This window comes from Salvelinus alpinus, chromosome 31 (assembly GCF_045679555.1).
Source record: "Salvelinus alpinus chromosome 31, SLU_Salpinus.1, whole genome shotgun sequence".
In the NCBI taxonomy this organism is placed as follows: Eukaryota; Metazoa; Chordata; class Actinopteri; order Salmoniformes; family Salmonidae; genus Salvelinus; species Salvelinus alpinus.
The window spans coordinates 41,394,258-41,410,238 of NC_092116.1; the positions used below are offsets into that span (position 1 = coordinate 41,394,258).

Consider the following 15,981-nt stretch of genomic DNA (forward strand, 5'->3'; position numbering starts at 1 on the left):
TTTGATAGCTACTCATGTCCAACCTGTTCAAAGCAGATAGATGGTAGTGAGTTCACATTTCACCTGGAGCACAGAACCATGTAAACATAGGGTTAACGTATAATATCTAGGGTTATATAGGGTTAACGTATAATATCTAGGGTTATATAGGGTTAACATATAATATCTAGGGTTATATAGGGTTAACATATAGAATATCTAGTTAACATATATAATATCTAGGGTTATATAGGGTTAACATATATAATAAATAGGATTATATAGGGTTAACATATATAATATCTAGGGTTATATAGGGTTAACATATAATATCTAGGGTTATATAGGGTTAACATATAATATCTAGGGTTATATAGGGTTAACATATAGAATATCTAGGGTTATATAGGGTTAACATATAATATCTAGGGTTATATAGGGTTAACATATAATATCTAGGGTTATATAGGGTTAACATATAATATCTAGGGTTATATAGGGTTAACATATAATATCTAGGGTTATATAGGGTTAACATATAATATCTAGGGTTATATAGGGTTATCATATAATATCTAGGGTTATATAGGGTTAACATATAATATATAGAGAGAACTTTCTGCACTGTGTGTTTCATTTTACTTATAAAATATTTGGTTAAGTTTTGTTCAAACGTAGCTAATCAAAAATCATTAGCCAACTGGCTCAACTTAACTAAATTAGTTGTATGAGATAGATATAAATGATAATGAATGAACTTGGTTTAATGGAGAGGCTATCATTAGTAATTAGCTAGCCATGACTGTCGCCAGAAGTGCTGTCTCATTCAGCGGGGTAACAAAGTTCTAGCTAACTTTGCACTGGAACAACCTATCGGGACCGGAACAACCTATCGGGGCCGGTTTCAGCCACACCATGCGGCCCACTTACCCCGGTGCTGACTTCCTTCATGGTCCAGTCCGGTGCCATGTCGCTACCGGAGGAGAACTGACCGAAATGCATCGCCGTTGCTGCCGCCATTTTGAAACAACTTATTTAGCGTACGTCCAGGGTTGCCAGGTCAAGCTAAAATTGCTATCCATCTGACTCCTCAAAACCCGCACACAAGGCCTGAATAGTAGCCTACATAGTTTCTTTAACAGCAAGAGAGGGGTTGCCACATTTTGCCAATAAACTCCTTTTCTATAACGTTATCAAGCGAATTAAGAAGGAATCTAAATGTAACTTCTAACGACCTTGGAAGCTAAATTCGGTTTTCCATCAAAATAATAATTATTGCTAGCTAATGTGACTAATAAAGGTATTTGAATGTCGCAAGAGAAAATATAATTTGCCCTTATTGTACTTCAAAAAACGAATGTTAGGCTATTTTCTGGAAATTAAGCCATTATTATATGCCAGATGTTAAGACTACAACCCGTTATAAATGGTTAACTCGCAGATGTAGGTAGCCAAACGCACCTGATAGGCCTACATCTAATAGATAGCCTACAGTAGCCTAGGCAAGGTGTAAAATGAACGATTTAGCAGCTTCTTTGTTCAAAGTTACAGACTAATTTTATTCAACATGAATAGCAAGGCAATTTCGAGGTGAGTAGTACTTCCATAGCCTCCTAGAATAGGCTACTGAGGATGGGGATATAGTTTCAAACGCAGAATGAAATATGGATAATATGGATATGAATTGAATAGGCCTATGCTTGTGTAGCAGTGTGATGTTGTTCCCTAGATTATGCACCAAGTGGCACACAAGGACCAATTCAAATAGGCCATGTCAAAAGGGGATGTTAATAATTTGATAATAATAATAATAATTCAGTGTATTTTTTTTTATTTAATTACAACTGCATAGCTAATGTTTTTCTTTGGTGTACAAACACTTTTTCATATCTATATTGTACATACATGTGATTGTAAAAGTTGTGTATATTTTGGTTTGGCCCATCGCGGGTTATCTAACTGAGATGTGTTTCTGTCTGTAATAAAGCCCTTTTGTGGGGGAAACTCATTCTGATTGGCTGGGCCTGGCTCCCAGGCTGCATCCCCAGTCATGTGAAATTCCATGCATTAGGGCCTAATGATTTGACTTATTTCTTCATATAAACTGTAACTCGTTGAAATTGTTGCGTTTATATTTTTGTTAGGTATATATTTTAAATAAATTGCCATTGCGGCCGCGGTGCAATTTAAAACTAGCCCAAAAACCCGAACCCGCGACCACTCCATCTCACCCACGACATTGTTTTCAAAGTTAGACAGAAAATCGCGAACATGGCAACCCGGCGTACGTCTATGTGGATACCAAAGATACGGAAGAAATTGTCGAGCACTTGTACGCAAGTAGCGCATCTCACGTAGCTTGACAAAACAACGCAGTTTATGGAGTGCCTTTCTGAAATGATCGCACAAATTCTATCTTGATGTGTAAAATAGTAGCACAAACAGACATACTATTCTATTCTTATAGTATTTTGCTCTCCTTCCAATCATTGATTTCATGCCCGGAACGAAAGAGTTTTGGCAGACTTTTTTATCGTCAGGCAGTAGAAGGGGCGTCTCTTTTGGGGTATTTCTGTAAGAAACAGGAAGAGAAAGGTTAACAGTTTTTGATTCTCGACAAATTCTCTTTATTAATGGTTATTTGTTAGTTATTTTCGAAGTTAGATAATGCTAGTAACGACACAGACAACGCAGTGTAACTCGATATCTTGAATGTCTAGTTTGTTAGCCAACGTTAGCTCAATAGCATCATCACATTACACACACACACACTCGTTTATATTGTAGCTAGTTGCAAGGCGTATATTTAGTAAGGGAGAGTCCAAAAATAATGACAAAGATCGAAGTAGTTATTCCTCGCTCTGTCTAGCACTACATAATAGGGGTCGTTTCATAGCTAGCCACCACATGACTAAAAAGGCAATATAAAGGATTCACAATTTCACCAGTTGTGGTCGAAGTGAAGCCTGACCTTTAACCTCTGACCCCTGTATAGATGACGGTTCATAACTTGTACATCTTTGATCGTAACGGAAGCTGTTTGCACTATGGGGAGTGGAACCGCAAGAAACAGGCCGGCATCTCCAAGGAGGAGGTGAGACAGGAGGCATAACGTGACACACAGGCTTCATAACGCTTCATTCATGCTTCATAGATTTTCAGTTTCATACAAGCTTCATAGTATTTCATACAGGCTTCATAGTATTTCATACAGGTTTCATACAGGCTTCATAGTATTTCATACAAGCTTCATAGTGTTTCATACAGGCTTCATAGTGTTTCATACAGGCTTCACAGTGTTTCATACAGGCTTCATAGTGTTTCATACAGGCTTCATAGTGTTTCATACAGGCTTCATAGTGTTTCATACAGGCTTCATAGTGTTTCATACAGGCTTCATAGTGTTTCATACAGGCTTCATAGTGTTTCATACAGGCTTCATAGTGTTTCATACAGGCTTCATAGTGTTTCATACAGGCTTCATAGTGTTTCATACAGACTTCAGAGTGTTTCATACAGGCTTCATAGTATTTCATACAAGCTTCATAGTATTTCATACAGGCTTCATAGTGTTTCGTATAGACTACACAGTGTTTGTAAAGAGTCTTCATAACCAACCATACAGGCTTGTTTCATACAGGCTTTATTATAACAGAAGTGATACAATTGTCTAGACTGGTTTCTCTCTCCCTCATGACTCTCTCTCTCTGTCTCTCTCTCTCTCTCTCTCTCTCTCTCTCTCTCTCTCTCTCTCTCTCTCTCAGGAGTTTAAGCTGATGTATGGGATGCTGTTCTCCATTAGGTCCTTCTGCAGCAAGATGTCTCCCCTGGATATGTATCCTTCAGAGTGGGTGGTGTGGTATGGGTGGGTGGGTGGTGTGGTATGGGTGGGTGGTTGTGGTATGGGTGGGTGGGGGGGTGTGGGTGGTATGCTGGATGTCATAAGGTGAATGCACCAATTTGTAAGTCGCTCTGGATAAGAGCGTCTGCTAAATGACTTAAATGTAAAAATGTAATGTATGGGTATATGGTATGTGTTAACATTAGTCTTGTGTGGTCATCCTCCTAAATCTTATATTGAACTATTGTAATTCTGAAGACTTGCTCTGAGTACGAAGGTTCAGTAGCTATGCAGCTTCCTTCACACTGTTGTTGACCCTTGACCCCTCCACAGGAAGGATGGCTTCTTGACCTTTCAGACCAGCAAGTATAAACTGCACTACTATGAGACAGCTACTGGCATCAAGATCATAATGAACACAGACCTGGGAGTTCCCAACGCCAGAGAGATACTGCACCAGATATACAGCACGGTAAGCATGGGGGGTGTAAGAAACCCACTATCTCTCTCCCTCTCTTCTCTCTCTGCTTCTCCCTCTCTCTCCCCCTCGCTTCTCTCCCCTTCTCTTCTCTCTCTCCCCTTCTCTCTCTCCCACTCTCACTGTATGTAGAGTACATAGTGAAGAATCCTCTGTGTGTTATAACCTCTGTCTCTATTCCAGCTGTATGTAGAGTACATAGTGAAGAATCCTCTGTGTGTTATAACCTCTGTCTCTATTCCAGCTGTATGTAGAGTACATAGTGAAGAATCCTCTGTGTGTTCTAACCTCTGTCTCTATTCCAGCTGTATGTAGAGTACATAGTGAAGAATCCTCTGTGTGTTCTAACCTCTGTCTCTCTATTCCAGCTGTATGTAGAGTACATAGTGAAGAATCCTCTGTGTGTTATAACCTCTGTCTCTCTATTCCAGCTGTATGTAGTATTATAACCTCTGTCTCTCTATTCCAGCTGTATGTAGAGTACATAGTGAAGAATCCTCTGTGTGTTATAACCTCTGTCTCTCTATTCCAGCTGTATGTAGTATTATAACCTCTGTGTCTCTATTCCAGCTGTATGTAGAGTACATAGTGAAGAATCCTCTGTGTGTTATAACCTCTGTCTCTCTATTCCAGCTGTATGTAGTATTATAACCTCTGTGTCTCTATTCCAGCTGTATGTAGAGTACATAGTGAAGAATCCTCTGTGTGTTATAACCTCTGTCTCTATTCCAGCTGTATGTAGAGTACATAGTGAAGAATCCTCTGTGTGTTCTAACCTCTGTCTCTCTATTCCAGCTGTATGTAGAGTACATAGTGAAGAATCCTCTGTGTGTTCTAACCTCTGTCTCTCTATTCCAGCTGTATGTAGAGTACATAGTGAAGAATCCTCTGTGTGTTCTAACCTCTGTCTCTCTATTCCAGCTGTATGTAGAGTACATAGTGAAGAATCCTCTGTGTGTTATAACCTCTGTCTCTATTCCAGCTGTATGTAGAGTACATAGTGAAGAATCCTCTGTGTGTTCTAACCTCTGTCTCTATTCCAGCTGTATGTAGAGTACATAGTGAAGAATCCTCTGTGTGTTCTAACCTCTGTCTCTCTATTCCAGCTGTATGTAGAGTACATAGTGAAGAATCCTCTGTGTGTTCTAACCTCTGTCTCTCTATTCCAGCTGTATGTAGTATTATAACCTCTGTCTCTCTATTCCAGCTGTATGTAGAGTACATAGTGAAGAATCCTCTGTGTGTTATAACCTCTGTCTCTCTATTCCAGCTGTATGTAGTATTATAACCTCTGTGTCTCTATTCCAGCTGTATGTAGAGTACATAGTGAAGAATCCTCTGTGTGTTATAACCTCTGTCTCTCTATTCCAGCTGTATGTAGTATTATAACCTCTGTGTCTCTATTCCAGCTGTATGTAGAGTACATAGTGAAGAATCCTCTGTGTGTTATAACCTCTGTCTCTATTCCAGCTGTATGTAGAGTACATAGTGAAGAATCCTCTGTGTGTTCTAACCTCTGTCTCTCTATTCCAGCTGTATGTAGAGTACATAGTGAAGAATCCTCTGTGTGTTCTAACCTCTGTCTCTCTATTCCAGCTGTATGTAGAGTACATAGTGAAGAATCCTCTGTGTGTTCTAACCTCTGTCTCTCTATTCCAGCTGTATGTAGAGTACATAGTGAAGAATCCTCTGTGTGTTATAACCTCTGTCTCTATTCCAGCTGTATGTAGAGTACATAGTGAAGAATCCTCTGTGTGTTCTAACCTCTGTCTCTATTCCAGCTGTATGTAGAGTACATAGTGAAGAATCCTCTGTGTGTTCTAACCTCTGTCTCTCTATTCCAGCTGTATGTAGAGTACATAGTGAAGAATCCTCTGTGTGTTCTAACCTCTGTCTCTCTATTCCAGCTGTATGTAGAGTACATAGTGAAGAATCCTCTGTGTGTTCTAACCTCTGTCTCTATTCCAGCTGTATGTAGAGTACATAGTGAAGAATCCTCTGTGTGTTCTAACCTCTGTCTCTATTCCAGCTGTATGTAGAGTACATAGTGAAGAATCCTCTGTGTGTTCTAACCTCTGTCTCTATTCCAGCTGTATGTAGAGTACATAGTGAAGAATCCTCTGTGTGTTCTAACCTCTGTCTCTATTCCAGCTGTATGTAGAGTACATAGTGAAGAATCCTCTGTGTGTTATAACCTCTGTCTCTATTCCAGCTGTATGTAGAGTACATAGTGAAGAATCCTCTGTGTGTTCTAACCTCTGTCTCTATTCCAGCTGTATGTAGAGTACATAGTGAAGAATCCTCTGTGTGTTATAACCTCTGTCTCTCTATTCCAGCTGTATGTAGAGTACATAGTGAAGAATCCTCTGTGTGTTATAACCTCTGTCTCTCTATTCCAGCTGTATGTAGTATTATAACCTCTGTCTCTCTATTCCAGCTGTATGTAGAGTACATAGTGAAGAATCCTCTGTGTGTTATAACCTCTGTCTCTCTATTCCAGCTGTATGTAGAGTACATAGTGAAGAATCCTCTGTGTGTTATAACCTCTGTCTCTATTCCAGCTGTATGTAGAGTACATAGTGAAGAATCCTCTGTGTGTTATAACCTCTGTCTCTATTCCAGCTGTATGTAGAGTACATAGTGAAGAATCCTCTGTGTGTTATAACCTCTGTCTCTATTCCAGCTGTATGTAGAGTACATAGTGAAGAATCCTCTGTGTGTTATAACCTCTGTCTCTCTATTCCAGCTGTATGTAGAGTACATAGTGAAGAATCCTCAGTGTGTTATAACCTCTGTCTCTCTATTCCAGCTGTATGTAGAGTACATAGTGAAGAATCCTCTGTGTGTTATAACCTCTGTCTCTATTCCAGCTGTATGTAGAGTACATAGTGAAGAATCCTCTGTGTGTTATAACCTCTGTCTCTCTATTCCAGCTGTATGTAGAGTACATAGTGAAGAATCCTCTGTGTGTTATAACCTCTGTCTCTATTCCAGCTGTATGTAGAGTACATAGTGAAGAATCCTCTGTGTGTTATAACCTCTGTCTCTATTCCAGCTGTATGTAGAGTACATAGTGAAGAATCCTCTGTGTGTTATAACCTCTGTCTCTATTCCAGCTGTATGTAGAGTACATAGTGAAGAATCCTCTGTGTGTTATAACCTCTGTCTCTATTCCAGCTGTATGTAGAGTACATAGTGAAGAATCCTCTGTGTGTTATAACCTCTGTCTCTCTATTCCAGCTGTATGTAGAGTACATAGTGAAGAATCCTCTGTGTGTTATAACCTCTGTCTCTCTATTCCAGCTGTATGTAGAGTACATAGTGAAGAATCCTCTGTGTGTTATAACCTCTGTCTCTCTATTCCAGCTGTATGTAGAGTACATAGTGAAGAATCCTCTGTGTGTTATAACCTCTGTCTCTCTATTCCAGCTGTATGTAGTGTTATAACCTCTGTCTCTATTCCAGCTGTATGTAGAGTACATAGTGAAGAATCCTCTGTGTGTTATAACCTCTGTCTCTATTCCAGCTGTATGTAGAGTACATAGTGAAGAATCCTCTGTGTGTTATAACCTCTGTCTCTATTCCAGCTGTATGTAGAGTACATAGTGAAGAATCCTCTGTGTGTTATAACCTCTGTCTCTCTATTCCAGCTGTATGTAGAGTACATAGTGAAGAATCCTCTGTGTGTTATAACCTCTGTCTCTCTATTCCAGCTGTATGTAGTGTTATAACCTCTGTCTCTATTCCAGCTGTATGTAGAGTACATAGTGAAGAATCCTCTGTGTGTTATAACCTCTGTCTCTCTATTCCAGCTGTATGTAGTGTTATAACCTCTGTCTCTCTATTCCAGCTGTATGTAGAGTACATAGTGAAGAATCCTCTGTGTGTTATAACCTCTGTCTCTCTATTCCAGCTGTATGTAGTGTTATAACCTCTGTCTCTATTCCAGCTGTATGTAGAGTACATAGTGAAGAATCCTCTGTGTGTTATAACCTCTGTCTCTATTCCAGCTGTATGTAGAGTACATAGTGAAGAATCCTCTGTGTGTTATAACCTCTGTCTCTATTCCAGCTGTATGTAGAGTACATAGTGAAGAATCCTCTGTGTGTTATAACCTCTGTCTCTATTCCAGCTGTATGTAGAGTACATAGTGAAGAATCCTCTGTGTGTTATAACCTCTGTCTCTCTATTCCAGCTGTATGTAGTATTATAACCTCTGTCTCTATTCCAGCTGTATGTAGAGTACATAGTGAAGAATCCTCTGTGTGTTATAACCTCTGTCTCTATTCCAGCTGTATGTAGAGTACATAGTGAAGAATCCTCTGTGTGTTATAACCTCTGTCTCTCTATTCCAGCTGTATGTAGTATTATAACCTCTGTCTCTATTCCAGCTGTATGTAGAGTACATAGTGAAGAATCCTCTGTGTGTTATAACCTCTGTCTCTCTATTCCAGCTGTATGTAGAGTACATAGTGAAGAATCCTCTGTGTGTTATAACCTCTGTCTCTATTCCAGCTGTATGTAGAGTACATAGTGAAGAATCCTCTGTGTGTTATAACCTCTGTCTCTATTCCAGCTGTATGTAGAGTACATAGTGAAGAATCCTCTGTGTGTTATTACCTCTGTCTCTATTCCAGCTGTATGTAGAGTACATAGTGAAGAATCCTCTGTGTGTTATAACCTCTGTCTCTATTCCAGCTGTATGTAGAGTACATAGTGAAGAATCCTCTGTGTGTTCTAACCTCTGTCTCTCTATTCCAGCTGTATGTAGAGTACATAGTGAAGAATCCTCTGTGTGTTATAACCTCTGTCTCTATTCCAGCTGTATGTAGTATTATAACCTCTGTCTCTATTCCAGCTGTATGTAGAGTACATAGTGAAGAATCCTCTGTGTGTTCTAACCTCTGTCTCTCTATTCCAGCTGTATGTAGAGTACATAGTGAAGAATCCTCTGTGTGTTATAACCTCTGTCTCTATTCCAGCTGTATGTAGTATTATAACCTCTGTCTCTATTCCAGCTGTATGTAGAGTACATAGTGAAGAATCCTCTGTGTGTTATAACCTCTCTCTATTCCAGCTGTATGTAGAGTACATAGTGAAGAATCCTCTGTGTGTTCTAACCTCTGTCTCTATTCCAGCTGTATGTAGTATTATAACCTCTGTCTCTATTCCAGCTGTATGTAGAGTACATAGTGAAGAATCCTCTGTGTGTTATAACCTCTGTCTCTATTCCAGCTGTATGTAGAGTACATAGTGAAGAATCCTCTGTGTGTTATAACCTCTGTCTCTATTCCAGCTGTATGTAGAGTACATAGTGAAGAATCCTCTGTGTGTTATAACCTCTGTCTCTATTCCAGCTGTATGTAGAGTACATAGTGAAGAATCCTCTGTGTGTTATAACCTCTGTCTCTATTCCAGCTGTATGTAGAGTACATAGTGAAGAATCCTCTGTGTGTTATAACCTCTGTCTCTATTCCAGCTGTATGTAGAGTACATAGTGAAGAATCCTCTGTGTGTTATAACCTCTGTCTCTATTCCAGCTGTATGTAGAGTACATAGTGAAGAATCCTCTGTGTGTTATAACCTCTGTCTCTATTCCAGCTGTATGTAGAGTACATAGTGAAGAATCCTCTGTGTGTTATAACCTCTGTCTCTATTCCAGCTGTATGTAGAGTACATAGTGAAGAATCCTCTGTGTGTTATAACCTCTGTCTCTATTCCAGCTGTATGTAGAGTACATAGTGAAGAATCCTCTGTGTGTTATAACCTCTGTCTCTATTCCAGCTGTATGTAGAGTACATAGTGAAGAATCCTCTGTGTGTTATAACCTCTGTCTCTATTCCAGCTGTATGTAGAGTACATAGTGAAGAATCCTCTGTGTGTTATAACCTCTGTCTCTATTCCAGCTGTATGTAGAGTACATAGTGAAGAATCCTCTGTGTGTTCTAACCTCTGTCTCTATTCCAGCTGTATGTAGAGTACATAGTGAAGAATCCTCTGTGTGTTATAACCTCTGTCTCTATTCCAGCTGTATGTAGAGTACATAGTGAAGAATCCTCTGTGTGTTCTAACCTCTGTCTCTATTCCAGCTGTATGTAGAGTACATAGTGAAGAATCCTCTGTGTGTTCTAACCTCTGTCTCTCTATTCCAGCTGTATGTAGAGTACATAGTGAAGAATCCTCTGTGTGTTCTAACCTCTGTCTCTCTATTCCAGCTGTATGTAGAGTACATAGTGAAGAATCCTCTGTGTGTTCTAACCTCTGTCTCTATTCCAGCTGTATGTAGAGTACATAGTGAAGAATCCTCTGTGTGTTATAACCTCTGTCTCTATTCCAGCTGTATGTAGAGTACATAGTGAAGAATCCTCTGTGTGTTATAACCTCTGTCTCTATTCCAGCTGTATGTAGAGTACATAGTGAAGAATCCTCTGTGTGTTATAACCTCTGTCTCTATTCCAGCTGTATGTAGAGTACATAGTGAAGAATCCTCTGTGTGTTATAACCTCTGTCTCTCTATTCCAGCTGTATGTAGAGTACATAGTGAAGAATCCTCTGTGTGTTATAACCTCTGTCTCTCTATTCCAGCTGTATGTAGAGTACATAGTGAAGAATCCTCTGTGTGTTATAACCTCTGTCTCTCTATTCCAGCTGTATGTAGAGTACATAGTGAAGAATCCTCTGTGTGTTATAACCTCTGTCTCTCTATTCCAGCTGTATGTAGTGTTATAACCTCTGTCTCTATTCCAGCTGTATGTAGAGTACATAGTGAAGAATCCTCTGTGTGTTATAACCTCTGTCTCTATTCCAGCTGTATGTAGAGTACATAGTGAAGAATCCTCTGTGTGTTATAACCTCTGTCTCTATTCCAGCTGTATGTAGAGTACATAGTGAAGAATCCTCTGTGTGTTATAACCTCTGTCTCTCTATTCCAGCTGTATGTAGAGTACATAGTGAAGAATCCTCTGTGTGTTATAACCTCTGTCTCTCTATTCCAGCTGTATGTAGTGTTATAACCTCTGTCTCTATTCCAGCTGTATGTAGAGTACATAGTGAAGAATCCTCTGTGTGTTATAACCTCTGTCTCTCTATTCCAGCTGTATGTAGTGTTATAACCTCTGTCTCTCTATTCCAGCTGTATGTAGAGTACATAGTGAAGAATCCTCTGTGTGTTATAACCTCTGTCTCTCTATTCCAGCTGTATGTAGTGTTATAACCTCTGTCTCTATTCCAGCTGTATGTAGAGTACATAGTGAAGAATCCTCTGTGTGTTATAACCTCTGTCTCTATTCCAGCTGTATGTAGAGTACATAGTGAAGAATCCTCTGTGTGTTATAACCTCTGTCTCTATTCCAGCTGTATGTAGAGTACATAGTGAAGAATCCTCTGTGTGTTATAACCTCTGTCTCTATTCCAGCTGTATGTAGAGTACATAGTGAAGAATCCTCTGTGTGTTATAACCTCTGTCTCTCTATTCCAGCTGTATGTAGTATTATAACCTCTGTCTCTATTCCAGCTGTATGTAGAGTACATAGTGAAGAATCCTCTGTGTGTTATAACCTCTGTCTCTATTCCAGCTGTATGTAGAGTACATAGTGAAGAATCCTCTGTGTGTTATAACCTCTGTCTCTCTATTCCAGCTGTATGTAGTATTATAACCTCTGTCTCTATTCCAGCTGTATGTAGAGTACATAGTGAAGAATCCTCTGTGTGTTATAACCTCTGTCTCTCTATTCCAGCTGTATGTAGAGTACATAGTGAAGAATCCTCTGTGTGTTATAACCTCTGTCTCTATTCCAGCTGTATGTAGAGTACATAGTGAAGAATCCTCTGTGTGTTATAACCTCTGTCTCTATTCCAGCTGTATGTAGAGTACATAGTGAAGAATCCTCTGTGTGTTATTACCTCTGTCTCTATTCCAGCTGTATGTAGAGTACATAGTGAAGAATCCTCTGTGTGTTATAACCTCTGTCTCTATTCCAGCTGTATGTAGAGTACATAGTGAAGAATCCTCTGTGTGTTCTAACCTCTGTCTCTCTATTCCAGCTGTATGTAGAGTACATAGTGAAGAATCCTCTGTGTGTTATAACCTCTGTCTCTATTCCAGCTGTATGTAGTATTATAACCTCTGTCTCTATTCCAGCTGTATGTAGAGTACATAGTGAAGAATCCTCTGTGTGTTCTAACCTCTGTCTCTCTATTCCAGCTGTATGTAGAGTACATAGTGAAGAATCCTCTGTGTGTTATAACCTCTGTCTCTATTCCAGCTGTATGTAGTATTATAACCTCTGTCTCTATTCCAGCTGTATGTAGAGTACATAGTGAAGAATCCTCTGTGTGTTATAACCTCTCTCTATTCCAGCTGTATGTAGAGTACATAGTGAAGAATCCTCTGTGTGTTCTAACCTCTGTCTCTATTCCAGCTGTATGTAGTATTATAACCTCTGTCTCTATTCCAGCTGTATGTAGAGTACATAGTGAAGAATCCTCTGTGTGTTATAACCTCTGTCTCTATTCCAGCTGTATGTAGAGTACATAGTGAAGAATCCTCTGTGTGTTATAACCTCTGTCTCTATTCCAGCTGTATGTAGAGTACATAGTGAAGAATCCTCTGTGTGTTATAACCTCTGTCTCTATTCCAGCTGTATGTAGAGTACATAGTGAAGAATCCTCTGTGTGTTATAACCTCTGTCTCTATTCCAGCTGTATGTAGAGTACATAGTGAAGAATCCTCTGTGTGTTATAACCTCTGTCTCTATTCCAGCTGTATGTAGAGTACATAGTGAAGAATCCTCTGTGTGTTATAACCTCTGTCTCTATTCCAGCTGTATGTAGAGTACATAGTGAAGAATCCTCTGTGTGTTATAACCTCTGTCTCTATTCCAGCTGTATGTAGAGTACATAGTGAAGAATCCTCTGTGTGTTATAACCTCTGTCTCTATTCCAGCTGTATGTAGAGTACATAGTGAAGAATCCTCTGTGTGTTATAACCTCTGTCTCTATTCCAGCTGTATGTAGAGTACATAGTGAAGAATCCTCTGTGTGTTATAACCTCTGTCTCTATTCCAGCTGTATGTAGAGTACATAGTGAAGAATCCTCTGTGTGTTATAACCTCTGTCTCTATTCCAGCTGTATGTAGAGTACATAGTGAAGAATCCTCTGTGTGTTATAACCTCTGTCTCTATTCCAGCTGTATGTAGAGTACATAGTGAAGAATCCTCTGTGTGTTCTAACCTCTGTCTCTATTCCAGCTGTATGTAGAGTACATAGTGAAGAATCCTCTGTGTGTTCTAACCTCTGTCTCTATTCCAGCTGTATGTAGAGTACATAGTGAAGAATCCTCTGTGTGTTCTAACCTCTGTCTCTATTCCAGCTGTATGTAGAGTACATAGTGAAGAATCCTCTGTGTGTTCTAACCTCTGTCTCTATTCCAGCTGTATGTAGAGTACATAGTGAAGAATCCTCTGTGTGTTCTGGGGGAGCAGCTGTCCTCTGACCTCTTCTCTTCTCGACTGGACCTCTACATCCGAGCCCTGCCGTTCTTCAGCCCCCGCGCTGCATAACACACACACACACACACACACACACACACACACACACACACACACACACACACACACACACACACACACACACTGGGGGGTCGTCTGGGGGAAGTGAGGGGTGTAATCATCTATTTATTTGTTAGTAACATGTCAGAATGTTGGTTGTTGTTGTCTTAAATAGAACCATTAAACCTGAACAACGTGATGACTCTGTGTGTGAACCACTTACTCTGAACCACTTCTGTTCTGTGAGAGGAGCATTTTCATCCTCCACTACGATGGCCACACACACACACACACTGAACACACACTGTAAACTTTGTATTAGTTACAACCTTTTGATTACTCAGGTCATTGATTGGCTGATTAAGGGTGATAACACCATCACTGTTGACCTCTGACCTTGGGGGTTCTGGGTAACAGGACGTGTTACCGTGGTGATCAGGGGCGTATTATGGGATATCACTTTAATTCCTGGAATATACAGCGCTGTGAAGAAGTATTTGCCCCCCTTCCTGATTTCTTATTTTTTTGCACATTTGTCACATTTAAATGTTTCAGATCAAACACATTTACATATTACACAAAGATAACCCAAGTAAACACAAAATGCAGTTAAGTCATGATTTTATTTATTAACGGGGAAAAGGCAATCTGAACCTTCATGGCCCTATGTGAAAAGGTAATTGCCCCCTAAACCTAATAACTAGTTGTGCCACCCTCAGCAACAACAACTGCAATCAAGCGTTTGTGATAACTGGCAATGAGTCTTTCACATCGCTGTGGAGGAATTTTGGCCCACTCTTCTTTGCAGAATTGTTTTAATTCAGCCACATTGGAGGGTTTTCGAGCACGAACCGCCTTTTTAAGGTCACGCCACAGCATCTCAATCGGATTCAAGTCCGGACTTTGACTAGGCCACTCCAAAACCTTCATTTTGGGTTTTTAAGCCATTCAGAGGTGGACTTGCTGGTGTGTTTTGGATCATTGTCCTGCTGCAGAACCCAAGTGCGCTTCAGCTTGAGATCACGACCTGGTGGCCCGTTATTCTCCTTCAGGATGTTTTGGTAAAGAGCAGAATTCATGGTTCCATCAATCATAGCAAGTCGTCCAGGTCCTGAAGCAGCAAAGCAGCCCTAGACCATCACACCACCATCACTACCATCACCACCATCACTACCATCACTACCATCACCACCATCACTACCATCACTACCATCACCACCATCACTACCATCACCACCATCACTACCATCACTACCATCACACCACCACCACCATCACTACCATCACCACCATCACTACCATCACTACCATCACCACCATCACTACCATCACCACCATCACTACCATCACTACCATCACACCACCACCACCATCACCACCATCACTACCATCACTACCATCACCACCATCACTACCATCACCACCATCACTACCATCACTACCATCACACCACCACCACCATCACTACCATCACTACCATCACCACCATCACTACCATCACCACCATCACTACCATCACCACCATCACTACCATCACACCACCACCACCATCACTACCATCACCACCATCACTACCATCACCACCATCACTACCATCACACCACCACCACCATCACTACCATCACTACCACCACCATATTTGACTGTTGGTATGATGTTCTTTTTTCTGAAATGCTGTGTTACTTTTACGCCAGATGTAATGGAACAAAAAGTTCAACTTTTGTCTCGTCAGTCCACAGAATATTTCCCCAAAAGTCTTGGGGATCATCAAGATGTTTTTTTGCCCAAAGTGAGACGAGCCTTTATGTTATTTTTTGGTCAGCAGTGGTTTTCTCCTCGGAACTCTGCCATGGATGCCATTTTTGCCCAGTCTCTTTCTTCTGGTCATGAACACTGACCTTAACTGAGGCAAGTGAGGCCTGCAGTTCTTTAGATGTTGTTGTGGGTTCTTTTGTGACCTCTTGGATGAGTCGTCGCTGCTCTCTTGGGGTAGTTCTGGTTGGCCGGCCACTCCTGGGAGGTTCACCACTGTTCCAAATGTTCTCCATTTGTGGATAATGTCTCTCACCGTGGTTCGCTGTCACCGTGGTTCGCTGTCACCGTGGTTCGCTGGAGTCCCAAAGCTTTAGAAATG

The 15,981-nt window shown here is 40.4% G+C and overlaps 2 protein-coding genes across 2 annotated transcripts in view; one reads left to right on the forward strand and one right to left on the reverse strand.

The window, feature by feature from the left end:
- LOC139560979 (proteasome subunit beta type-6-like) overlaps window positions 1-1,676 on the reverse strand; it is an 8,851-nt gene extending 7,175 nt beyond the window's left edge. Inside the window, exon 1 of the mRNA XM_071377750.1 lies at window positions 910-1,676. Within this exon, the coding sequence (XP_071233851.1) occupies window positions 910-999 (90 nt within the window). The 5' untranslated portion in view covers window positions 1,000-1,676. The remainder of the gene's footprint in view (window positions 1-909) is intronic.
- Window positions 1,677-2,378: 702 nt separating this feature from the next.
- Window positions 2,379-14,046, forward strand: trappc1 (trafficking protein particle complex subunit 1). Its single transcript, XM_071377751.1, has 5 exons — window positions 2,379-2,574; window positions 2,975-3,073; window positions 3,744-3,814; window positions 4,154-4,292; window positions 13,731-14,046. The coding sequence occupies exons 2-5, from the start codon at window positions 2,975-2,977 to the stop codon at window positions 13,857-13,859; spliced, it is 438 nt and encodes a 145-aa protein (XP_071233852.1). The 5' UTR covers window positions 2,379-2,574; the 3' UTR covers window positions 13,860-14,046.
- The last annotated feature ends 1,935 nt before the right edge of the window (window positions 14,047-15,981 follow it).